Source organism: Nothobranchius furzeri, chromosome 16, assembly GCF_043380555.1.
Source record: "Nothobranchius furzeri strain GRZ-AD chromosome 16, NfurGRZ-RIMD1, whole genome shotgun sequence".
Lineage (NCBI taxonomy): Eukaryota > Metazoa > Chordata > Actinopteri > Cyprinodontiformes > Nothobranchiidae > Nothobranchius > Nothobranchius furzeri.
This window is the reverse complement of record NC_091756.1, coordinates 47,485,229-47,502,279: the sequence shown is the minus strand read 5'-3', so window position 1 is coordinate 47,502,279 and position 17,051 is coordinate 47,485,229. Positions and strand designations below refer to the sequence as shown.

At 42.1% G+C, this 17,051-nt stretch overlaps 1 protein-coding gene across 15 annotated transcripts in view; it reads left to right on the top strand.

Annotated features, from left to right (window-relative positions):
- Nucleotides 1-17,051, top strand: part of tanc2b (tetratricopeptide repeat, ankyrin repeat and coiled-coil containing 2b) — a 245,556-nt gene that overhangs the window by 178,617 nt on the left and 49,888 nt on the right. For 9 of the 15 annotated variants that reach the window (XM_070545727.1, XM_070545732.1, XM_070545730.1 and 6 more), the window contains 2 exons: nucleotides 2,233-2,349; nucleotides 8,321-8,469. In XM_070545727.1, coding sequence (XP_070401828.1) covers nucleotides 2,233-2,349; nucleotides 8,321-8,469 — 266 coding nt within the window. The other 6 variants (XM_070545731.1, XM_070545736.1, XM_070545739.1 and 3 more) reach the window with 4 other exon arrangements.

Here is a 17,051-nt window from a genome sequence, read left to right as displayed (position 1 = left end):
AACTCATAGCTCTTTAGTGTACTGCACAAAACTGACACTTCATACTTTCCATTAATATTAAGTACAAATGTAAATAAAAAGCACCAGGAGCATGTACCAACCTCTGTTCTTTGTGTTCTCAGTTTGCTGTAGTCTTCCTACCAAGTCCAGCTTGGGATTTCTGCAGCAAAGTTTAGCTGAGTTGTTTATTTATCTTTGAACTAAACATAAGCAGCTGGTGTTTTAGCATCAAATTGTGAAACAAGTCAGTTGTGTCTTTACTTTCAGTAATGTCAGTTTTCTTCTGAAAAGCTTGTTTTTTGGGACTGAATAGTTTAGAGGCTAAAGCTCATGGGCTGCAACTGTTAATGAGACATTTGCAGAAGTATTTAGTTTCTTTGTTTGAGTAGCAGGACCATGATCTGATGCACTTGAACTTTGAAATGGTTGAAAAAATGTGCAAGATAAAAGTTTTCTCCAATTATTTGCAGAATTTTCATGTCTCAAACCTGTCTCAGTTGCAAGTTTTTTTTTTTTTTTTGGAAAACAATAATAAATTAGCACACACCGAGTGGCCAAGTGGTCGCTAAACTAATAATCATAAGTTGCCTAAATTGTTCTGCAAGGTCCTACAGGCTCTGGACATCCCAACGTCCTTGGCTGATTCCTTCCTGGGAACAAGCTCAGCTTTGTGCCATGGACAAACCATTCAGCCTTAAACCTGTCAGCTTTGTCTACGTCCACGTTTGCGTCCTCTTCCAGAAGCCACTGCTCTTCACCAGGGATGTGTTTGAAATTCTGGCAATACAACACATATCTCGATACAGGGGAGACGATACGATATATCACGATATATTGCGATACATTCCGTCAGACGTTACAAGCAATTTTTTTACAGAATTTATTGTAAGAATGTTCAATAAACAGTCCAAACTGATACGTAACTGTTTAACATGAGGTATCTGAACCATGATGGAGGGATTTACATTTCAATGGTGGAAACAAAACCCGTTGCACACTGCTGCCAACTAGCGGGTGGCGATTGAATTGCACAAAATGAAAAGAAAATACACAAATGTTTGCATGTAAATTATTTCAAGAATTAGATACACGGCTTTTGAAAATCGATGTAATAATCGCAGGAAAAAATATCACCATATATTGCCATATCGATATTTCCGATACATGGCTTTTGAATATCGATATAATATTGCTGGGAAAAAATATCACGATATATTGCCAGATCGATATTTTCTTACATCCCTACTCTTCACCTCTGAGATCCATGTTGCTTATTGTCTGAGGGCAAACAGAGTTATTCACCAGGGAGAGGTCCCCGTGTCCACCTCATTTACAACAAATACACACGACCGTGCAATTGTCATAAAGCAATTGGTGCAACGCCAGTGGGACGTTCTTGAGAATTTTCACCCAGAGTCCACTGGGAGCTCATGAGACATTCGTGCAGCAATTATGTGAAGAACACACATGTTCAAATTCAAAGAGATTGCAGCTGCAAATTTGCACATTTCGTCTTGTCGTTTTGCACGTTAGGAAACATCGTTGCTTTTACCTTTCTTTTTCCTTGCACAAACGATCACCAGTGTTTATTGCACCCGTTGTTGTTTCCAAACTTTATTCTGTCCTGATTCTGTGACCTGGTCTGAGTACTCTGAGATCCTGTCACAGCTTCCACCCACAGCTATTCTGCCTGTAAGTTTCCTGTCACAAAGACTCATTTGATGTCTCATGTTTGTGCTGGTGTCAGGCGAGAGGACATTCCTAAAATGGATCTCACTCTTGGTGTGATTATGCCACTGAACAAAAGGACACGGCTCTCATTTTTTTGCACTCTGTTTTTATCTTAAGAGCCCATCTTCTGGGGGTTTGAACATCAGCTGTAGGCCCATGCACACGAGGTTTGGGTGTATTATCAGATTCCATCAGTGGGCTGGTGTTCCATCAGGGTTCTGGTTCTCTCTTTGCCCGTTTCCTGATTTTCCTCAGGCTGGTGGTTCGCTCACGCTTGAGCTGCTTCTCACTCGGGGCGAAACAAGCTGCATAAGAAAACCTTCGGGATGTTTTCATTTGATCAGTGTGCCGCTGCTGCAAGTTCATAAGCTCTCTGTCTTCCTCCCTTTCTGTCCTGTCCCTGTCACTCCTCTTTCTGCCATCTCTGTGATGTTTGTCTTTGTGTGTGTTGTCTCCTTCTGTATGTGCGTGCGTGTGTGTGTGTGCGCTTTCTGCTCCCAGCTCCGCTGCGGAAAGCAAAGTTTGTGGAGAGCCCTCGCCTTCCACAGTCGGAGCTTGGCTCCCCTACACACACCTCCACCACTGCCAAGAGCACAGACCTGGACACACACTGCCCTGGTAAGTCTTTGGCCAGCTCATCCCTCATTTCATGGTGTGTGTGTTTGTTTAAATGTTTCTTCCTTTTGCATGTTGTTTCCTGTGTGTAAACGGGGTTGTTGCTGTAGGATGGAAACATGGCTGAGGTCATTAATCTGATAGCTGTGCTTGTGCCCACAGTGCCCACCCTCACTGCCCCCTCCCTCTCCGCCTCTTTAATCCTCTCTTGTTGCTTTCTCAGAGCTCGTTTAAGTGCCGCCGCTGTTTTCTCTTAACTTCACTGTCGGCTCTTTGCTGTGTAATCTAGCGGACAGTCCGTGCTCACCCCACTCTCCACCTCTCCTCCCTTCCTCAATCAGGGAGGACTTTAAAGGAAGTCACGTGAGGATAGCACTCTGCGGATGCTCTGATAGATCTGCTTTCTCATCTCGCTCTGTCTGGCTACGCTGCTGCGTCTAGTGGTTCTCCACTTCTGGTGGGTATGCGAACCTCAGTGCCCTCGGGGTCTGGACTCAGGGGGAGGGGAGGACTTCGAGGCTTAACTTGTGTGATTTAGGGAAGCAGTTGAGCGAGCCCTGCCGGCTTTCTCCGTCCACCAGCCTCATCTTTCGAGTTTCTGCCCTATGGGAATCCTAAGTAGGTGATTTATACAAGAGTCTCTGTTTTGCTCGCCTTCTTAGATGAGTTGGATTGTTTTGTGATATTTCTTGTTTATTCTTGACCCTGGCTTTATTTAGTGTAAATCCTGTGAAATAGACTGTGATGTGGCCTCACTGCTGTGGATGTGTGACACTTCAGGGGTGAAATGGTGCTGCGACGGACACAGGAAGAGGTTGATTACTGACAGGAATCCTCTGTGCGCAATAATAAGCTGAGCTGAAAAGCAACCGGGAGGGCTAGGATGGGTTTTCAAGGGTGAGTTCTCCTACCTTCCCAGGTGGACAGATGGAGGTCTGAGCTCTTAACAAGGCCTCCCTGGCATGAGGAACAGCAGGGCAGTGACTTGATTGCCTACCCATTCACACTCTGCTGCGGCTGCTGCCACTGCAGTCATGGGCAGTCACCTGGAGGAGTCGGGTATCAGCTGATTTTTATGGCCCACAAAAGAAATTTGCGGCCACATAAATATTGTGAGTATTTTGTGAGCTGGCTCATGAAATTCATCACCAGCTGTCTTCATTTATAACGAAGCATAAGCACTCGTAATGATGTTATAGTGCAGCTTCAGGACTTCAGTCCTCAGGGATATTTTGATATCATAGTGTCTTAATTAGAGTTTAGTTTGAATAGAAACGAAATGACGTGTTGGTATACTATGTATTTCACTTTTGTGTTTTATACTTTTCTGACTGTCTGAAATCTACTGCTGGTCACATGTGTATGAAGCAGGTCTGCTCGTTGCCTCCTGTGCCCGTATTTATAAAACACTTAATTGTTTTTGCACAGATATGATCGGCGTTTTGCACGTCAGGAATGAGCTTCCCTCATCTCATCCCATGATCCGTCTTCCCTTCTCTGGTTTTCCTGGTTGTGAGATATCTTTGCTGCCATCTGAAATATGTGCACTTTCTCTTCTGTGTTCTTACCTAAACACACGGACCAGTAGCTCATGCTCGTAGTCGAGCACTCAGGTGGTTTTTGATCTCTGCCTGCTACTTGCTCCTATTAATACCACCACCCGTCCCATCCACCTGCTCCCTCCACACATGCTCCTCTCCGGCTTTTCTTGATGTGTGTGCGCGCGTGTGTGTGTGTGTAGGGGTGGACGGCCAGACAGAAACAGATGCGCTTGCACAGAAACACATTCCTAGCTGTGTGCAAAGATAGTTGCTATGGCAACCATCTGTCTCTTGCAGCTCAGGAATCCAATGCAGAGGAGTGTGTGTGTGTGTGTGTGTGTGTGTGTGTGTGTGTGTGTGTGTGTGTGTGTGTGTGTGTGTGTGTGTGTGTGTGTGTGTGTGTGTGTGTGTGTGTGTGTGTGTGTGTGTGTGTTGGGTTGGTTGGAGGAAAATGAGACATGTTTGATGCCTGATGTATGTATTTTTTCTTTAATGCTGGTGTTTTATCTTTTAAGCGTGTAGTTGTGTCACTCTGATGAGAAGTGCCTAAGTCCCCTTCAGGCACTGTGAATGCTCCATGTGCTGTCAGCTCTCTGTGAAGTGATGTAGATGCTTGTTGTCACTGTAAGCAGTAGTTTGTATGATTATCATAATATGTATTCAAAAAAACCAGAGGTTGGGCTGTAAACTGAGGAGAAAATCAACCTGCATCCCCTGGATTATGGTAATGATTCGTTTCTGATTATGGCTCATTTGAATCAGATGCTAGCAGTGAGTGCTTAATAACAGTCTGGGACATGCTTCTGACCGCTGTGACGTGTTTTTGTTTGGTTCAATCAGACATTTTGATTTAGATTTCATGTGACAGCTCCATGTTTTGTTGTTTCCCCCTAAAACTTGACTCTGACAGCTGTATGTTGCTGGTATTTTTGGAGAACGAGGCCAAAAGGGGCTATTGCGAGTCCAGACATCTACATTAGAGATTTTCCTCCCACATCTTAAAATAAAAAACATGACATGTTTGACCTCGTAGAAGGTTGGTCGTCTGTCAGATGGCTGAAGTATACAAAAACAGGAACCCAAGGAAACAGGAAGCAAAATAAAGTCCAGGTAAACTGTTTAGGGATAGAAAGTTAGAGTAGACACAAAGATTTAAAAAAATAAGCCATTCTAGTGGCAGAATGAGGTTTATAGGGTCCATTTGGCCAGAGCCACAAGCCCCCCAGGAGCAGTTGACTAATCACTGCTAATGTATTCACTGCTCACTACTAGCAGCCTGTCAGCTGTGAAGCCATCACTGCCTCCACATCCAGACACACGGAGATACAGAGACAGCCACTAACACACACACAACTCCACGCAAGCCTCGACTCTTTTCCGTAAACTTTCCCCCCAAGGAGCTAGACGTTCTGAAGGTGTTTTTCTTGGGACTTTGGTTGTTGTCTTTAATCCCAAACCATCTATTAGAAAGATTGAGAAAAAATAATTATGTTTTTGTTCCATTTTGTCACAAGAACCTGTTGAAGCAGAAGAGGTTTTAAGTGAACACCTCTACAACGCAGAAGGGTGATCATTCAAAGATTTAAAGATGGAAGCATTTGAAAGAAAGAAATAAGATGATCTTTTATATAGCGCCTTTCAAGATAAAAGTCATGAGGCGTCTCACAAGTTCAAAAGAGAATCTACAAAAAATGATTTTAAAATATGGTTAAAATTAGAACAAAATTTTAAATTGTTTAATTTAAAGAACTGTGATAAAAAAATGCAAGGAAATGGAAAGAGAAAACGAATAGGAAAGAGGGAAATTTGAACTCAACCTAAAAAGGCAAGAGATATTTCAGCTACTTTGAGTGTGTTTCTGCGTAAAAGTTATAAATTATTACTTCTTTACCTGCTGTACATAGCTTTCTGAGCAGCCTCTGTTTGGAGAAACAGTTTACTTCCTTCAGGAATGATGAGCTAACGGCTAGTCCAAGCATAGCCACAACCAACGTGACTGCTGCCATTTTAAAACAGCCCCAAGCTCCTAAAATGTAGCTGTTTGTTAAAATAAGGCTTTCCACCTGTGTCATTTTTATGCAACATGATTATTTTAGCAGAAATATTACGACATTTCTGTCGTATTTGACCACTGACTGCCATAGAAATGCCTCATTTACCACTGGTAAGACTGACTAAAGTATTTGGACAACTGTTTTTACACACACATGAAATTTTATGACCTCCCATCTGTGGGGTTTAATTTTGAGTTGGGCAACCCTTTGCTGCTTTAGCATGTCTAGCTTCACCAGGAAGTCTTTATTTTAAAGCCATAGTTTGCAACGTTTATTCATTTAGTGATGAATTACTCCTCTAGACACTAATGAAAACTAGGGAGACATTTCAGCTGTTAGATTCAGGTGTTAGAAAGACAAACGCACAGCGAGGAGACAGGTTTTGCTTTTGGTTCCACAAACAGACACTAGGGGGTGCTAAAAGCAAGCCAAAACCACCTAGTTGTCCTTTAAAGCTGTTTGTACAAAACAATGCTGTCATGTTGCTGCAACGCTGAAGCGGCATCAGGGAGCCTTAGGACATTTATAGGTGGTCAGACCATGGTGGTAATGTTGCACATTTGTGTCTTTTTACAAAACATTACGTGATGGATGCGTAAACGGGGTATGGGGGTGGTCTCTGCTGTCCGATAACTTTGTTTAAGCGCTGCATTGCTTCAGTTTAACATCTCAGCTGATTCTGTTTACAAAAGCAAACCTTACAGCCTGTTTCACTTTCATTTTCAATATGGTTGCTGGCCCCCACATTTTAGTTTGTGTTGATTCTCTGCCTGCAGCGGTTGGAATAAACTAGAGTGTATTTAGCATTTGCTTTACTATGCCTCCAAAAAGTGCACTACAGTGATCCGTCTGTGTTGAAACATGTTAAACTCAGAGTGCTTGGTGTTTAGTATTTGTGTGCACGCTGTTCTGTCTTATTGACGGCTGTGTTTTTCCATTGGAGGCTGAACTTTAGTCTGTTTACATTTCCCCTTTCCTGCAGGGATTTCAGATTCCCATCCTAAATGTATTCTCCTGAAGCGGTGCAACCAAGCAGCCACCTCATCATGTGTGATTAGCTTGTTTTGGACCTAATGTGTGCTGTGATTACCTCATTATTAGCTGCTGCTGTGTGTTTTTATTGAAGCTCTGCAGCATGTCATCCCCATTTGATTCAAAGGTTTCTTGCTCCCTCAGAAGGCGCCCGTCTCACTTACTCGCTCAGACAGACTTGGAGTCAATCTAATGAGGTTCCTGTCCGTGAGCGAATGGACAGGGGAGCCCGGGCTTCAGATTGTCTGTCTGTCTGCCTGTCTTTGAGCTGATGAGTGAGAGATCACAGGCTTTAGGCGAGCTGTCTGTCTTCAGAGAGCTGCTGTGGTGGCTGGGACTTGTCCAACAGTTAGAGCCTAGTGTGGCGACCTGTCGGGCTGGTTCGGCCTGTTTTGTGGTGTTTAAATAAAAACCGGTCCTGCCAGTTCCTGTCTTTGTCTTGTTGCTTTTTTTTTTAAACACAACTTGGATTAAATGCCATTAACGTCAGGATCGATTCGGAGGTGTATACATCAGATTATCTGACCACTAGTCAGTCTTTTAGCGGCCAAGAAGGTGAGTAATGAACCCAAGCTCTTCTGCTGTGGAAGTGACGCTCTGGTGAATAAGATCAAATTGAACGAGAGTTGATCCAGTGGGCGCCTCCAGGGCCCGATAGCCAGCTGTTACTGAAAAACACGATACCACCGGTGAGGGTTTGTTATGGGCGGAGGGTAACCTGGCAACCAGGTGACGAGGTGAGGTTATGAAGGGAGTCTTTCTGAAATCCCCCGCCTCTAAGTGTTTGTGTGTGGTTTAGATCATCATGTGGGCTCACCTTGCTGTTTGTCTTTGCTTCCTTTAGTGCTTACAGGCTCGGTAAATAGACAGATATGTGCATACACACCCACTGCTCTCACTTACACACACACACACACACACAGATGAAGGGTGGATCTCCTTACAACACGCTGCTGTGGTGATGAGTGCTATGGAAGGTGCGATTATTATTCTGGACGCCATTTTGCAATGAATGGAGGTTTTTTTAAACAGCTGGAAACAATTCTTGAAGGGATTTAGGAGTTTATTTAAGCGGTTCTCTCCTAAGGGAACATCCAGCTGTTGAGGAATGTGTGTGTAGTGCACAAAGCCGAGCAGCGGGGAAGCTCGGGTGCAGCGTGTAATTTGCTTTTCTGAGTGCAGGTGTGTATCCCATGTCCAGGTCTGTCGTCCGTGCCGGGTTTTGTGTGGAACAGCGGTAACAGATACAGCTTTTGTTGTAAATATTTGAAGGCAAACGGACGTAAGAAGGTTCTAAGCTGCTCTTCTGTTTCTGCACACCACTGAGACGTATTCCTCCATCTGCAGGGGAGTCGAGCCGCGAGCTGGGGCCCCCGCCGTCGGTGGATGAGGCAGCCAACACATTGATGACGCGGCTGGGTTTCCTTCTGGGAGACAAAGTGAGCGAGGGGCCAGCTGGTACGCAATACAGCATGGAGGAACCTGAGGCCAGACAGGTAAAGATGTTTAAATCTACCTGAGTGAGATTTATGAAATACTTTAAGCTGAGAGTAGCATCACCTCATGATGTAGAACAAAACGAACAACGTGACATGACCTGACCTGGACATCAGCTGGATGCTCCTGATGACTTTTTTTATTCCTTCTCAGCTATTTGACTGGCCCACTGTTCAGTCTGACGTTTAAAGATATCAGGCTGCCGACATAAATATGAATAAAAATGCTGTTTTTAATGTAGAATAAACCCAATTAGTCATGCTAACTATTCTCTTACAGGGAACCTTTTCTATCCTAAATTAACAGCCACGCCTCTCATCCCTCTGTCACTACAGGAACCCAGAAATGACAAAATAGACACTCACTAGAAAACTTTTTATTCTTTTTATAGATAATAAGTGTCACTAAAAATCAACCTTGTTTGCACCTTAGACGTTGACAATGATGAGTTTAGTTCACTGTTGAATTTATAACTGAGAAGCAATTGTGTTCTGTTTTTGTCTGTTTTGTCTTGAGGAGGTTTATTTTTTTATCTCAGTTAAGCTTTATTTATCTACGTTCACACACTTTCATACAACTTTCTGCCTTTTTTCTGTCGTGTGATTCACAAATACCTCATCTGATGTACACTTAGTGTCTTGCCCAACTGGACTGATCAAACTAGGGATTCAAGTTAACCACATCTGCTAGGATTTGATTATTTTTGGACACGTTTTCTGAAAGAATCACATTTGAACAGGACATCTGTAATCTTGTTTTTAAATATGAAAATTCTGCAGAGGTTTATTGCAGTAAAACGCTGATCAGACCGTCTACTAATAGGATGAGCTCGCTTCAGTCACTATTGTTATTTATTCCACTCATTTTCACAGCAGCATTTTAAAATAGGTGTTAAAATGTTATTTTTAATCTACGTTAACGAAAACTAAATGGTTTTTCTCCATATCATGAATGACTTTTTCACTAATGTTTTCATGTATTCTGTTGCTATGTTCCCTAGAGTTGGGTAAGTGGGATAAAGCATTTGTAACCAGCCCAGTCATTCTCCCAGTCTGGTAGTATTCTGTTAGCTTTAGCTTAGCATTACCAGTTTAGGTGAACAGTAGCAGCTAGCATTTCAATGATTTGTGTGGAACAGTGGTAACAGATACTTTACCTACTTCTGTAAACACAAAAGTGTGACCAGTGCAGTTTTTTTAAGAAACAGCATAGTAAGTTGCATCAAAAATAACCACTTAGACATAGTTGGTGTGTTTTGGGGCCGCTGCATCATGTCCTTGTGTCTTGCAGCGGTGGAGTACAGCACATGCGATTTGTAGGTTTGTAGATGGCGTTCAACCCTGTTCCTCAGGGTGCCCTGTGGGGGATCCTTTGGGAGTATGGGGTACCAGGCCCTCTGATAAGGGCTGTTAGGTCCCTGTATGACTGGTGTCAGAGCTTGGTCCGCATTGCCGGCAGTTAGACTTTGGCAAGGCTGCCCTTTGTCACCATTTCCGTTCAAACCTTGTATGGACAGGATATCTAGGTGTTGAGGGGATCTTTTGGTGGCCTGAGGATCAGGTTTCTGCTTTTTGCAGGTGACTTGGTCCTGTTGGTTTCATCAGAACATGATCTCTAGCTTTCACTGGAGCGGTTCACAGCCGAGTGTGGAGCAGCTGGAATGAGAATCAGCTCCTCTAAATCCGAGACGATCATCCAGGAGGGACTTGGAGTAGATCCGCTGCTCCTCCACTTAAAGAGGAGCCAGTTGAGTTGGCTTGGGCATCTAGTTAGGATGCCTCCAGGATGCCTCCCTGGTGATGTTTTCCATGCACGTCCAAGAGACCTAGAGGAAGATCCAGGACATGCTGGAGGGCCTGTGTTTTTCAACTGGCCAGGAAATGCCTTGGGATTTCCCCAGAGGAGCTGGCCCAAGTGGCTGGGGACAGGGCAGTCTGGGCCTCTCTGCTTAGGCTGCTGTCCCCCGTGACCCGACCCCAGATTATCGAACGATAAGGATGGACTGGTAGATAGTTTGCTTTGTTAATACTAACAGAAAACTGCCAGATTAGGAGGAGAACTGTGCTAGTTACAAAATGCTCTCTCTTATCTAACTCTGGGGAATATAGCAACAGGATACATTTCTATTAGGGGTGGATTATCACTTTCAGATCTGTCTGTTTTTTATATCTGTTTTATAAAACCACCTCTGGTCAGGAAGTTTGTTGGTTTGTTTTTTGACTTTTTCAAATCCAATCCGGGTCACTTTCATATGTGGTACTGATTCCGATACATATCTAATGTTTTTGAAAGCGGCTGCCCTTGTGTGATTTTTGTGCTGTCCTCGACGTACATTCGAATCTTTTTTTTTCTTCCTTTTTTCCAGACTTTCACTAATGTCTGGTCAGAGAAAACAAAGCAGACCACTTAATTTTTGTGAATAAAAAATTAAGTAAAATACAAAGTATTTGCCTTTTATTAACCAATTATTTATATCTACTTTTTTAATTTCCTGGTGAACAGAAGCAAAGACGCTCTTTGACCCTTACTAAAAAAGTTTAAAAGTCAGACTAAATACAGCAGACAATGAAATAGTCTCTCAGATCCTGTTCATTTTGCTGATAATGGACTCAAATTTATTGTCAAGTCTAAGAAACTAATAAACTGGATCATCAGTTTTTGGAGCCATGTATGAATCTGGAAAATAATAATTTGCTCTGCCTGCTACCACTTAAAATAATTGTAGTAAATAGCTAAAATCCCTTGTCATGTTTGTGTTCCCTAGCTCACAGTTCTTTACATAACAGTGTAACAGGCTTGTGGTTTCACATTTAAAACGGACAACTAACACACCTCAAACGTCCACTAAACCAGGTGCACTGACCATACTCTAAAAGCACCTATGCAATTAAATGTTCTGTACTAAAACCATAAAAGCAGGGCTGGGCGATTAGCACCAAAACTTTTAACTCAGTATATTTTAGCTGAATTCTGACATATGATATAAATCTCGATACTTTTTCCTCCTGTGAAATATTTCCAAGTTAACTCCCTTCAAGCTTGAGAAATGATATAGATGAATTCATCAACAGATTGGACACTGGACCTTGAGTCTGTAATAAAGAATCTACTTCCCTGAAACTCGAGCGAACGCCCTCAAATAATTAAAAACCACAAACCTAATTCAAAGTTTAGAGCAAAACATTGACCCAGAGGTTTCCTGATCAAGCAGATGTGTGAGAATACGTGTAATGACCGCTAAGAGACGGAGCAAGCTGACTAGTTGTATTGATGTAAGCTCATCTTGTTTATTGTTAGAAAATATGTCAATATCTTAAAAATTTCAATATACTGCCCAGCCCTACATAAAAGCCACTGAAACACTCATGGAGCAAGCAGGGCACACGGCACAGATAGAACCACTCTGAGCTGGAATAATCTAAATTATAGCTGGCATTGTGTCTCTTACCTATAGTGTTATTTTTTCTAACAGCACAGCCTCTGTCTCAATCTGTTTAGTTTTTTACTTGTCTACATAAAATATAAATTATGTTTGGGATTATTCAAGATGCCACAAATATGTTTTAAACAACTTTTTACGTTTCAGTTCAGTCTAACTGCCTTGCTGTGTGTGATTGATTTGATTTCTGTTGTGAGGGATTGTGGTGGGGCTCTTGAACAAACACACAGTTGTCTGATTCAATCTGTTTTGACATTTATATTCATGCGTTTGCATTTGTTTTGTTTTTTAATAGATCTCAGGCTGTCAGGTTTGCCAGATAAAAAAAGCATCTTAGTAAATTGCCTTCTAACACAGAAATCTTCAGATCCAAAATTCATCAGTGACTCTCTATCAAACATCAGATATCAGTTAATTAGAGCTCTGTACCATCTCAATCTAGTGATATATCAGTCTGATTAAAGCAAGCATCTCGAGCTGATGTGCAGCACGCCACGCCACTCGCGGCTCCTGTCTTGGATTGTAACCTTTCTATTTATGAATTTGACAGTCGTGCAACAAACAGCTCCTGGCCCAGCAGGCCTGCTGCAGATGCCCTCGTTTCTCTATTTAAACCTGATTTGACGGGGATGAATTTTTCAGACTGAGGGAGGAAAACAGCTGCAGCCGGGAGCCTGAGAAAGCAAAAGAGAAGTGTTTACCTGTTGCTAGAACATGTCATAAAGTTGGAGGTTTTTTCACGGGTACAGTGTGGATGGGCGATTAGTGGCTGGTGAGCTTGATGTGAGCGCCGTTGGAGTAGTGGGGGCGTAGAAGATGAGAGAGGTTTATTCAACAGCTCTTTTTAGAGATGTGACTCACATCAGCACCACGCTGCATCATCAACACAGGCCAAACTTATCATTTTACTTGTCTGTCCCAAATACGGTTTTCCTGGTTCAAGCCACGTTTGATTCTCTAAACACAAAAAATGGCTTCTTCCATTAAATGATGAGTGAATTTTTGGTTGTCTTTGTTTGATATTTCCTTTTTTCAGATTGACTTCCGGAATGTACCCCAACATAAAATATAGCCTTTTAGAAATGAAGTCTGTATTTTATGTTATAAAATATAAGGGTTTCTTTAGGGTCTTTAGGGTGAAAAAGAATTTTTGGAAGGAAAACAAGCTGCGAGAATTATTCATATGTATTTGTTTTGGCCCTAAATGTGCTGCATTTGTAGTTGAAAAGGTTAAACATGTGACAGGAAGTACAGCAGTTTATTCAATAATAATGCTTAAAATTGTAGCTAAAATATCTTTGAAAAAATATTAAAAGTACAATTGTAATTCCCAAAATGATAAAGTTGGTTGTTTTCAAAGGTACCGTTCTGTGCTGAAGTCTTGATTGGCCCTTTATTCCTTTATATCAGTGAACCTCATCTAGCGGTCTGTGGGCCACGTCAGCTTTTCTCATGAATATGTTTCAAGCGTTGTGTGCAGCAGGTAAAATCCAGACAGATATTTTCCTGTTTGAAGGGGATTATGTGGGCTAAAGTCCATTCTGTCATGGGTTTTATATCCATATAAAATGTCTCTACCATTCTCTGTTTGATGTTACATTTCTGCAGCTAGGCCTCGCCAGCTGGTTGAACAAGGTGACCTTAACTTGCAGAGGGTGCAGTTTATTGCCTTTTACACTCCTGTGCCCTCGCTCCCTTAATAGACACAATTTTACAAGTTAAGTCAAATTCTAAAGGGGCATTTAAGGTTAGACGTTCACTAGTTGAGGTTCATGAGCAGGTATAGCTGAAAAATTGCTGCTGTTTGGGATGTTTAGTTAAATAAAAGACAGAATCCCACCTGTGAGGAGAGAAGTAACTGAAAGGGTGTTGGATAGATTACTGAATATCTAATTTGACGCAGAATTGCAAAACAAAAGATAAATTAGCTGGAACATATCATGTATCATTTTAAGTACAGCACATTTGCCACAAACCTCATGGTTTTGCTGATAATTACATGAAAAACTTACTTGATTGACAATTTGTGTCTTAAAATATGAGATTACAAAGTTCAGTCCATCCATTATCATCTGCTCATCCGGGGTCTTGTCGAGGGGGCAGCAGCCTAAGCAGGGAGGCCCAGACTTCCCTCACCCCAGCCACTTGGGCCAGCTCCTCCAGGGGATTCCCAAGGTGTTCCCTGGCCAGCCAAGAAACATAGTCCCTTCAGCGTTTTCTGAGTTTTCCTTTGGATCTTCTCCTGGTTGAACGAGGCTGGAAAACCTCACTCTAATTTCCTCTGGGATTAATAAAGTATCTTTGATTGTCCGGGAGGCATCCCAATCAGATGCCAGAGCCACCTCAACTGGCTCTATGCAGAGCTGCAGCAGATCTACTCTGAGCACCCCCCCCCACCCCCCACCCCCCATGGAACGTAGATTGACCTGTAAATTAAAATAACAAATACAAAGTTCAAATTAATGTTTATTTATAGCTTCTTAGAGATGATATACACAGGGTATCCGCGGGTCCTTAAAAAGTCTTAAAAAGTCTTAAATTAGCTTTTCCTAATTTAAGGCCTTAAAAGTCCTTAAAAATAACAAATAATCCTTAAATCCAGTTTCTACAGGTCTTAAATTACCAAAGACCCAATAATCAAGATTATTTTATTTCTATAAAATTTTTGTGAATTTCTAGTCCGTGTTCAGCATTTTTGGTGTATGATTTTGGCGTAAGCAGAACTGTACACAGTCAGTTGGTTGTGAAAGGGGGCTATTTTTTTAGATGAGCACATTAGCTGGTTAAGCTAGTGGGAGCTTGCGCGATGGGGATGTGCAAGTTTAATGGTAACTGGATGGCTAATCCCAAGTTCGCGACGTGGTTAGCACCGGTTCCAGGCAATAGCTGGAAATTGTAGCTTAAATTTAATTTTTTTAATTGCTTAAATTTGGTCAAAGTGGCCTTAAAAAAGGTCTTAAAAAGTCTTAAGTTTGGCTCCCTTAAACCTGCAGATACCCTGTATACACGAATAGATACATGAAAAATAAGTCTTGTACTGTTTGATGATCAGTGTCTTTCAGAAGGACATTTTCATGTGCAAAAAACAAACCGAACAAACAAACTCAAGAGTCAGACCAGCATCCCACAATTTCTCTGACGGCCTGTTTTATCTCAGGAGTTTGAACCTCCGGAGGCCTTCAACACATAACTGACAGATGAGTCAATAAAATGCCCACATAATAATTAGATTCAGCTCTGTTCCTGAATGACTGTTGACTAAAACAAGATGTATCGACTGCTCTGCTCCTTCAGTCTTCCTCCTACAAATTAATCTAGACTAAGATTTGCCTTGAGCACCAGTTGGCCCCTCGTGCTCTCTCTGTGTTGATCCCACTGTTGACCTGATCTTATCAACAGCTCTGTTAGGTAGGAAGCTCCTGGTGTCTCTGCATGTGTGCATACAAACACTTAACTCGTTACCCGTGTCCTCATGAATCTTCCTGCGGTATGCGTTCATCATTTGGGTGTTTTTGCGTAAGTGTGGCTCCATGGGTGTTTCCAGCAGCAGATTGGATGCTGCTGAGTGTTTTTTTTTTTATTCCCTGTGGTTACTTGTCTCCTAAACAGAGCTGATGTGGAGTAATGTCCCCGAAGGGCTCCAAAGGAAATATGGAACAGGAAAAATAGAAACAGTTTGTATGTTTGAAGAGGTTGGGTCTTTTTTCTGTAGAATTGTGGAGGGTATTGAGAAAGAAAAGTATTATTTACAGTATGAACGCTATAAAGTTAAAGGCAACAGATTTATTAAAAATATTTTAAACAAAAAATAATAATAATTCATAACCTGTATCAAAAAAGGATTAAAAATACAATAATGAAGCTGAACTTGGCATCCTTCCTGGTGTAGAGACCCTGTTCTATTTGTCCTTTCAGCAAATGTGGAAAACCTTCACTGTGAAGGAAGTCAAGGTGCCTTAGACCCTCGCCAAGCTCTGTCGGTTCGCTCCTTGTAGCACCCTTTACCATGCCCATGACCTCACCACATGGTACTCTTATGACTGCATTCCAGAAGGATGCTGTCACCATTTTCTGACAGGGGCAGGGGTAAAGCTGCACCATTCCCACATCATGAATATGCCCTCCTAAGAGCTCTGTCACTGTTAAGATAACCCACTTCCTGCTTAGTATGCACCTGAAGACCACACTAAAACCATCCCACATTCTCCATATGTTGTATGTCTCCAAACTTTGTTCTTTGTGTATTTTTGTCCTACTTTTGCCTGAAAGTACTTGTCTGTCTTGTATTACCTGTGCTGTCTCTAAATCAGACTGCATTTTTGTCCACCTTTCCGGTGAGAGTAATATGAGTAAACACATTAGGCTGTGAGGTAATCTTCCATACTCGGGTGTGTTTAGGACTCTAACCACACTAGAGAAGTTTTGCTCCTTTAGTCTTCAGTGTATGAAACTTGTTTTAGTTTCGTTAGATTTGTAAGATACAGCCCACACAGGACCTGTGGAGTTCTGGTAGTAAATCTTCTGGTGTTTTAAAAGCATGCAGAAGCATTTCCATGCTCTACAGCTAATGGCAAACTCAACTCTCAAAGCTCTTTGACCCCAGAGACACCTAAGCTCGGTAGTTTGCATTTCTGGTTTTCAGAAGCAGTCAGGCTTGTTCGGACACCTGATTCAGTTTTCGTGCTGAGGATGTAGGATTTTCTTGAATTATGTCTAAACTCAGCTGATGTCTTCCTCCAGATCTTCTGGAAGGAAGAAATTGTTTGGTCAAATGGTGTTTAATTTGTGTTCTTATCTTCTCCACTTTACAAATAGTCATATTTTATTTTCTTTAACTTGGCCTCTGCCCCCTATGATTTTAATCTTTTAATTGGTGGTGAACGTGGTTTTATTTTAATTTAGTAAGGCCTAGTCCACACGTAGCCGGGTTTTTTAAACGAATGTCCGCCCCTCCAAAAACTTGCATCCACACCACCTCGTTTTAAAAAAAAACTTTGTCCACACGTACCCGGATAAATACGTTGTTAAGGACATGCCAGACCTGTAGGCGGCAGTACTTCCCCCGCTCTTAACCTCGTCCTTCGTCTGTGGTCTTCTGCAAGGAGCAGTAACTCCGCTTGCAAAAACAAACAAGCAAAAAGT